This window comes from Mytilus edulis, chromosome 2 (assembly GCF_963676685.1).
Source record: "Mytilus edulis chromosome 2, xbMytEdul2.2, whole genome shotgun sequence".
Classification (NCBI taxonomy): domain Eukaryota; kingdom Metazoa; phylum Mollusca; class Bivalvia; order Mytilida; family Mytilidae; genus Mytilus; species Mytilus edulis.
Genome location: NC_092345.1, coordinates 97440276 through 97450132, shown reverse-complemented (window position 1 = coordinate 97450132; position 9857 = coordinate 97440276). Strand labels below are relative to the sequence as shown.

The 9857-nt window shown below is 46.2% G+C and overlaps 2 protein-coding genes across 2 annotated transcripts; one reads left to right on the top strand and one right to left on the bottom strand.

Annotated features, from left to right (window-relative positions):
- Positions 1-927: 927 nt before the first annotated feature.
- On the bottom strand, positions 928-8141 carry LOC139511107 (uncharacterized). Its single transcript, XM_071297678.1, has 12 exons — positions 7995-8141; positions 7455-7728; positions 7059-7190; positions 6267-6953; positions 5259-6002; positions 4683-4850; positions 4071-4310; positions 3135-3986; positions 2739-3086; positions 1695-2618; positions 1443-1610; positions 928-1286 (listed from the first exon to the last, which is right to left on the bottom strand). The coding sequence occupies exons 1-12, from the start codon at positions 8139-8141 to the stop codon at positions 928-930; spliced, it is 5043 nt and encodes a 1680-aa protein (XP_071153779.1).
- A 5-nt stretch (positions 8142-8146) lies between these two features.
- LOC139511105 (uncharacterized) lies at positions 8147-9685 on the top strand (the record flags this gene model as incomplete). The annotated part of the gene is made up of 3 exons (XM_071297677.1): positions 8147-8291; positions 8352-8683; positions 9506-9685. Coding segments are annotated over 3 exons (657 nt in total), but the record flags the coding sequence as incomplete, so codon positions are not given.
- Between the last annotated feature and the right edge of the window lie 172 nt (positions 9686-9857).

Here is a 9857-nt window from a genome sequence, read left to right as displayed (position 1 = left end):
GCAAAAGCATTTAATAAAAAATTTAATTGTAGATCCGAAAAGGTCAGGATTATGAAATTTTCGTACAAAATGTTAAATATTTAGAAGGAATGCAAAAGCATGCGGAGTTGTAGTTGTAAATATTGTTTTTCATTATTTAAAGAATCTAATTCACTTAATTATTCTGTCTAAAAGAAGAGATACGACTAATTTCTTTTGCTTGAAAAACATGTCGTAATTTTATAATTTTCAACTAATTTCTGAAATAAACGTCAATTTTACAAAAACTGCACCGTACGATTTTGTGACGACCGGGCAAAAATCAAAGTTAAATCATTATTCTTTCATTTAAAAAAGAAATTAGCCGTGTGTTAGGTGGGTGCATTAAAGTCCTTAACTAGACGTCTTTTTCAAATATTACACTCGCCTAGTCAGGGGACTTATTGAAATAAGTGATTTTTAAATCACTTATTTGAGTAGCAAGTTCCAAGTTTTGTCACAAATTGTGATTTTGTAGTTTTACAAAAATTTTGAACACATAGGTTTGAATAATATCTTTTCATTAATAAAATTGAAAAAAATGAACTTTTTGGTTCTTTTATGTAGCAAGATTTATGCCTTGGATGCAATCATTTATCTGCAAATTCTATTTTAGTTGAAAAAATGCTATAAAAATGGCTTTACATAATGAACTGATACTTTCTTAACAGATTTTTCCCAGCATTGGGAGTATTTTTCTTGTAAAGTTCAAGGTTTCATCTTTCAGATTATGTAATAAAATTCTACTGTTTGTGATAAAATAAATTAAAAAAAAACACGAGCCTTAAGCTTTACATTTTACAATATACAATTCTAAAACGACTTTGTATGCGTACCCAGTATTTGCAATATAGTCAGGTGATCGATATAAAATTCAAATTACAGGATGAAGTACAATTTCTAACAATGTTATTTTTTTCTCTTCTTTTCAGGTACTACAATATCTGCAACAGTACCAACTGTAAGTGGAACAACTGTCTTAGCCACAGGACCGTCAGTTAGTGGAACAACAGTATCTGCCACAGTACCATCAGTAAGTGGAACAACTGTCTCTGCAACAGTACCATCTGTCAGTGGAACAACTATCCCTGGTACAGGACCATCAGTTAGTGGAACAACTGTCTCTGCCACAGGACCATCAGTAAGTGGAACAACTGTCTCTGCAACAGGACCATCTGTAAGTGGAACAACTATCCCTGCCACAGGACCATCTGTAAGTGGGACAACTGTCTCTGCCACAGGACCATCGGTTAGTGGAACAACTGTCTCTGCAATAGTACCATCTGTTAGTGGAACAACTATCTCTGGCACAGTACCATCCGTAAGTGGAACAACTGTTTCTGCCACAGGACCATCAGTTAGTGGAACAACTGTCTCTGCCACAGGACCGTCAGTAAGTGGAACAACTGTCTCTGCAACAGTACCATCTGTTAGTGGAACAACTGTCTCTGCCACAGGACCATCAGTAAGTGGAACAACAGTATCTGCCACAGTACCATCTGTAAGTGGAACAACTATCCCTGCCACAGGACCATCTGTAAGTGGGACAACTGTCTCTGCCACAGGACCATCGGTTAGTGGAACAACTGTCTCTGCAATAGTACCATCTGTTAGTGGAACAACTATCCCTGGCACAGTACCATCCGTAAGTGGAACAACTGTTTCTGCCACAGGACCATCAGTTAGTGGAACAACTGTCTCTGCCACAGGACCATCAGTAAGTGGAACAACTGTCTCTGCAACAGTACCATCTGTTAGTGGAACAACTATTCCTAGCACAGTATCATCCGTAAGTGGAACAACTGTCTCTGCAACAGTACCATCTGTTAGTGGAACAACTATCCCTGGCACAGGACCATCAGTTAGTGGAACAACTGTCTCTGCCACAGGACCATCAGTAAGTGGAACAACAGTATCTGCCACAGTACCATCTGTAAGTGGAACAACTATCCCTGCCACAGGACCATCCGTAAGTGGGACAACTGTCTCTGCCACAGGACCATCAGTAAGTGGAACAACAGTATCTGCCACAGTACCATCTGTAAGTGGAACAACTATCCCTGCCACAGGACCATCCGTAAGTGGGACAACTGTCTCTTCCACAGGACCATCGGTTAGTGGAACAACTGTCTCTGCAATAGTACCATCTGTTAGTGGAACAACTATCCCTGGCACAGTAACATCCGTAAGTGGAACAACTGTCTCTGCCACAGGACCATCAGTAAGTGGAACAACTGTCTCTGCAACAGTACCATCTGTAAGTGGAACAACTATTCCTAGCACAGTACCATCCGTAAGTGGGACAACTGTCTCTGCAACAGGACCATCAGTTAGTGGAACAACTGTCTTAGCCACAGGACCGTCAGTTAGTGGAACAACAGTATCTGCCACAGTACCATCAGTAAGTGGAACAACTGTCTCTGCAACAGTACCATCTATTAGTGGAACAACTATCCCTGGCACAGGACCATCAGTTAGTGGAACAACTGTCTCTGCCACAGGACCATCAGTAAGTGGAACAACAGTATCTGCCACAGTACCATCTGTAAGTGGAACAACTATCCCTGCCACAGGACCATCCGTAAGTGGAACAACTGTCTCTGCCACAGGACCATCGGTTAGTGGAACAACTGTCTCTGCAATAGTACCATCTGTTAGTGGAACAACTATCCCTGGCACAGTACCATCCGTAAGTGGAACAACTGTCTCTGCCACAGGACCATCAGTGAGTGGAACAACTGTCTCTGCCACAGGACCATCAATAAGTGGAACAACTGTCTCTGCAACAGTACCATCTGTTAGTGGAACAATTATTCCTAGCACAGTATCATCCGTAAGTGGAACAACTGTCTCTGCAACAGTACCATCTGTTAGTGGAACAACTATCCCTGGCACAGGACCATCAGTTAGTGGAACAACTGTCTCTGCCACAGGACCATCAGTAAGTGGAACAACAGTATCTGCCACAGTACCATCTGTAAGTGGAACAACTATCACTGCCACAGGACCATCCGTAAGTGGGACAACTGTCTCTGCCACAGGACCATCGGTTAGTGGAACAACTGTCTCTGCAATAGTACCATCTGTTAGTGGAACAACTATCCCTGGCACAGTACCATCCGTAAGTGGAACAACTGTCTCTGCCATAGGACCATCAGTTAGTGGAACAACTGTTTCTGCCACAGGACCACCAGTAAGTGGAACAACTGTCTCTGCAACATTACCATCTGTTAGTGGAACAACTATTCCTAGCACAGTACCATCCGTAAGTGGAACAACTGTTTCTGCAACAGGACCATCAGTTAGTGGAACAACTGTCTCTGTCACAGGACCATCAGTAAGTGGAACAACTGTCTCTGCCACAGCACCTTCAGTAAGTGGAACAACTGTCTCTGCACCAGTACCATCTGTTAGTGGAACATCTATCCCTGGCACAGTACCATCCGTAAGTGGGACAACTGTCTCTGCCACAGGACCATCAGTTAGTGGAACAACTGTCTCTGCCACAGGACCATCAGTAAGTGGAACAACTGTCTCTGCAACAGTACCATCTGTAAGTGGAACAACAGTATCTGCCACAGTACCATCTGTAAGTGGAACAACTATCCCTGCCACAGGACCATCAGTTAGTGGAACAACTGTCTCTGCCACAGGACCATCAGTAAGTGGAACAACAGTATTTGCAACAGGACCATCTGTAAGTGGAACAACTGTCTCTGCCACAGGACCATCAGTAAGTGGAACAACTGTCTCTGCAACAGTACCATCTGTTAGTGGAACGACTATCCCTGGCACAGTACCATCCGTAAGTGGAACAACTGTCTCTGCCACAGGACCATCAGTTAGTGGAACAACTGTCTCTGCCACAGGACCATCAGTAAGTGGAACAACTGTCTCTGCAACATTACCATCTGTTAGTGGAACAACTATCCCTAGCACAGTACCATCCGTAAGCGGGACAACTGTCTCTGCAACAGGACCATCAGTAAGTGGAACAACTGTCTACGCCACAGGACCATCAGTAAGTGGAACAACAGTATCTGCCACTGTACCATCTGTAAGTGGAACAACTGTCTCTGCCACAGGCCCATCAGTAAGTGGAACGACAGTATCTGCCACAGGACCATCTGTAACAGGAACAACTGTCTCTACCACAGGACCATCAGTAAGTGGAACAACTGTCTCTGCCACAGCACCTTCAGTAAGTGGAACAACAGTCTCTGCAACAGCACCATCTGTTAGTGGAACAACTATCCCTGGCACAGTACCATCCGTAAGTGGGACAACTGTCTCTGCCACAGGACCATCGGTTAGTGGAACAACTGTCTCTGCCACAGGACCATCAGTAACTGGAACAACTGTCTCTGCAACAGTACCATCTGTAAGTGGAACAACTATCCCCAGCACAGTACCATCCGTAAGTTGGACAACTGTCTCTGCCACAGGACCATCAGTTAGTGGAACAACTGTCTCTGCTACAGGACCATCAGTAAGTGGAACAACAGTATTTGCCACAGGACCATCTGTAAGTGGAACAACTGTCTCTGCGACAGGACCATCAGTAAGTGGAACAACTATCCCTGGCACAGTACCATCCGTAAGTGGAACAACTGTCTCTGCCACAGGACCATCATTTAGTGGAACAACTGTCTCTGCCACAGCACCTTCAGTAAGTGGAACAACTGTCTCTGCAACAGTACCATCTGTTAGTGGAACAACTATCCCTGGCACAGTACCATCCGTAAGTGGTACAACTATCTCTGCCACAGGACCAGCAGTTAGTGGAACAACTGTCTCTGCCACAGGACCATCAATACGTGGAACAACTGTCTCTGCAACAGTACCATCTGTTAGTGGAACAACTATCCCTGGCACAGTACCATCCGTAAGTGGAACAACTGTCTCTTCCACAGGACCATCAGTTAGTGGAACAACTGTCTCTGCCACAGGACCATCAGTAAGTGGAACAACTGTCTCTGCAACATTACCATCTGTTAGTGGAACAACTATCCCTAGCACAGTACCATCCGTAAGCGGGACAACTGTCTCTGCAACAGGACCATCAGTAAGTGGAACAACTGTCTCCGCCACAGGACCATCAGTAAGTGGAACAACTGTCTCTGCGACAGGACCATCAGTAAGTGGAACAACTATCCCTGGCACAGTACCATCCGTAAGTGGAACAACTGTCTCTGCCACAGGACCATCATTTAGTGGAACAACTGTCTCTGCCACAGCACCTTCAGTAAGTGGAACAACTGTCTCTGCAACAGTACCATCTGTTAGTGGAACAACTATCCCTGGCACAGTACCACCCGTAAGTGGTACAACTGTCTCTGCCACAGGACCATCAGTTAGTGGAACAACTGTCTCTGCCACAGGATCATCAGTAAGTGGAACAACTGTCTCTGCAACAGTACCATCTGTTATTGGAACAACTATCCCTAGCACAGTACCATCTGTAAGTGGGACAACTGTCTCTGCCACAGGACCATCAGTCAGTGGAACAACTGTTTCTGCAATAGTACCATCTGTTAGTGGAACAACTACCCCTGGCACAGTACCATCCGTAAGTGGAACAACTGTCTCTGCCACAGGACCATCAGTTAGTGGAACAACTGTCTCTGCCACAGGACCATCAGTAAGTGGAACAACTGTCTCTGCAACATTACCATCTGTTAGTGGAACAACTATCCCTAGCACAGTACCATCCGTAAGTGGGACAACTGTCTCTGCAACAGGATCATCAGTAAGTGGAACAACTGTCTCCGCCACAGGACCATCAGTAAGTGGAACAACAGTATCTGCCACAGTACCATCTGTAAGTGGAACAACTGTCTCTGCCACAGGCCCATCAGTAAGTGGAACGACAGTATCTGCCACAGGACCATCTGTAACAGGAACAACTGTCTCTACCACAGGACCATCAGTAAGTGGAACAACTGTCTCTGCCACAGCACCTTCAGTAAGTGGAACAACTGTCTCTGCAACAGCACCATCTGTTAGTGGAACAACTATCCCTGGCACAGTACCATCCGTAAGTGGGACAACTGTCTCTGCCACAGGACCATCGGTTAGTGGAACAACTGTCTCTGCCACAGGACCATCAGTAAGTGGAACAACTGTCTCTGCAACAGTACCATCTGTTAGTGGAACAACTATCCCTAGCACAGTACCATCCGTAAGTGGGACAACTGTCTCTGCCACAGGACCATCAGTTAGTGGAACAACTGTCTCTGCTACAGGACCATCAGTAAGTGGAACAACAGTATTTGCCACAGGACCATCTGTAAGTGGAACAACTGTCTCTACCACAGGCCCATCAGTAAGTGGAACGACAGTATCTGCCACAGGACCATCAGTAAGTGGAACAACTGTCTCTGCAACAGTACCATCTGTTAGTGGAACAACTATCCCTAGCACAGTACCATCTGTAAGTGGGACAACTGTCTCTGCCACAGGACCATCAGTCAGTGGAACAACTGTCTCTGCAATAGTACCATCCGTTAGTGGAACAACTATTCCTGGCACAGTACCATCCGTAAGTGGAACAACTGTCTCTGCCACAGGACCATCAGTTAGTGGAACAACTGTCTCTGCCACAGGACAATCAGTAAGTGGAACAACTGTCTCTGCAACATTACCATCTGTTAGTGGAACAACTATCCCTAGCACAGTACCATCCGTAAGCGGGACAACTGTCTCTGCAACAGGACCATCAGTAAGTGGAACAACTGTCTCTGCCACAGGACCATCAGTAAGTGGAACAACATTATCTGCCACAGGACCATCTGTAAGTGGAACAACTGTCTCTGCCACAGGCCCATCAGTAAGTGAAACGACAGTATCTGCCACAGGACCATCTGTAACAGGAACAACTGTCTCTGCCACAGCACCTTCAGTAAGTGGAACAACTGTCTCTGCAACAGCACCATCTGTTAGTGGAACAACTATCCCTGGCACAGTACCATCCGTAAGTGGAACAACTGTCTCTGCCACAGGACCATCAGTAAGTGGAACAACTGTCTCTGCAACAGTACCATCTGTTAGTGGAACAACTATCCCTAGCACAGTACCATCCGTAAGTGAGACAACTGTCTCTGCCACAGGACCATCGGTTAGTGGAACAACTGTCTCTGCCACAGGACCACCAGTAAGTGGAACAACTGTCTCTGCAACAGTAACATTTGTTAGTGGAACAACTATCCCTAGCACAGTACCATCCGTAAGTGGGACAACTGTCTCTGCCACAGGACCATCAGTTAGTGGAACAACTGTCTCTGCGACAGGACCATCAGTAAGTGGAACAACTATCCCTGGCACAGTACCATCCGTAAGTGGAACAACTGTCTCTGCCACAGGACCATCATTTAGTGGAACAACTGTCTCTGCCACAGGACCTTCAGTAAGTGGAACAACTGTCTCTGCAACAGTACCATCTGTTAGTGGAACAACTATCCCTGGCACAGTACCATCCGTAAGTGGTACAACTGTCTCTGCCACAGGACCATCAGTTAGTGGAACAACTGTCTCTGCCACAGGACCATCAGTAAGTGGAACAACTGTCTCTGCAACAGTACCATCTGTTAGTGGAACAACTATCCCTAGCACAGTACCATCTGTAAGTGGGACAACTGTCTCTGCCACAGTACCATCAGTCAGTGGAACAACTGTCTCTGCAATAGTACCATCTGTTAGTGGAACAACTATCTCTGGCACAGTACCATCCGTAAGTGGAACAACTGTCTCTGCCACAGGACCAACAGTAAGTGGAACAACTGTCTCTGCAACAGTACCATCTGTTAGTGGAACAACTATCCCTAGCACAGTACCATCCGTAAGTGGGACAACTGTCTCTGCCACAGGACCATCAGTTAGTGGAACAACTGTCTCTGCCACAGGACCATCAGTAAGTGGAACAACTGTCTCTGCAACATTACCATCTGTTAGTGGAACAACTATCCCTAGCACAGTACCATCCGTAAGCGGGACAACTGTCTCTGCAACAGGACCATCAGTAAGTGGAACAACTGTCTCTGCCACAGGACCATCAGTAAGTGGAACAACTGTCTCTGCCACAGTACCATCTGTAAGTGGAACAACTGTCTCTGCCACAGGCCCATCAGTAAGTGGAACGACAGTCACTGCCACAGGACCATCTGTAACAGGAACAACTGTCTCTACCACAGTACCATCCGTAAGTGGGACAACTGTCTCTGCCACAGCACCATCAGTTAGTGGAACAACTGTCTCTGCCACAGGACCATCAGTAAGTGGAACAACTGTCTCTGCCACAGGACCATCAGTTAGTGGAACAACTGTCTCTGCCACAGGACCATCAGTAAGTGGAACAACTGTCTCTGCAACATTACCATCTGTTAGTGGAACAACTATCCCTAGCACAGTACCATCCGTAAGCGGGACAACTGTCTCTGCAACAGGACCATCAGTAAGTGGAACAACTGTCTCCGCCACAGGACCATCAGTAAGTGGAACAACAGTATCTGCCACAGTACCATCTGTAAGTGGAACAACTGTCTCTGCCACAGGCCCATCAGTAAGTGGAACGACAGTATCTGCCACAGGACCATCTGTAACAGGAACAACTGTCTCTACCACAGGACCATCAGTAAGTGGAACAACTGTCTCTGCCACAGCACCTTCAGTAAGTGGAACAACTGTCTCTGCAACAGCACCATCTGTTAGTGGAACAACTATCCCTGGCACAGTACCATCCGTAAGTGGGACAACTGTCTCTGCCACAGGACCATCGGTTAGTGGAACAACTGTCTTTGCCACAGGACCATCAGTAAGTGGAACAACTGTCTCTGCAACAGTACCATCTGTTAGTGGAACAACTATCCCTAGCACAGTACCATCCGTAAGTGGGACAACTGTCTCTGCCACAGGACCATCAGTTAGTGGAACAACTGTCTCTGCTACAGGACCATCAGTAAGTGGAACAACAGTATTTGCCACAGGACCATCTGTAAGTGGAACAACTGTCTCTGCCACAGGCCCATCAGTAAGTGGAACGACAGTATCTGCCACAGGACCATCAGTAAGTGGAACAACTGTCTCTGCAACAGTACCATCTGTTAGTGGAACAACTATCCCTAGCACGGTACCATCTGTAAGTGGGCCAACTGTCTCTACCACAGGACCATCAGTCAGTGGAACAACTGTCTCTGCAATAGTACCATCTGTTAGTGGAACAACTATCCCTGGCACAGTACCATCCGTAAGTGGAACAACTGTCTCTGTCACAGGACCATCAGTTAGTGGATCAACTGTCTCTGCCACAGGACCATCAGTAAGTGGAACAACTCTCTCTGCAACATTACCATCTGTTAGTGGAACAACTATCCCTAGCACAGTACCATCCGTAAGCGGGACAACTGTCTCTGCAACAGGACCATCAGTAAGTGGAACAACTGTCTCTGCCACAGGAAAATCAGTAAGTGGAACAACAGTATCTGCCACAGGACCATCTGTAAGTGGAACAACTGTCTCTGCCACAGGCCCATCAGTAAGTGGAACGACAGTATCTGCCACAGGACCATCTGTAACAGGAACAACTGTCTCTACCACAGGACCATCAGTAAGTGGAACAACTGTCTCTGCCACAGCACCTTCAGTAAGTGGAACAACTGTCTCTGCAACAGCACCATCTGTTAGTGGAACAACTATCCCTAGCACAGTACCATCCGTAAGTGGGACAACTGTCTCTGCCACAGGACCATCAGTTAGTGGAACAACTGTCTCTGCTACAGGACCATCAGTAAGTGGAACAACAGTATTTGCCACAGGAGCATCTGTAAGTGGAACAACTGTCTCTG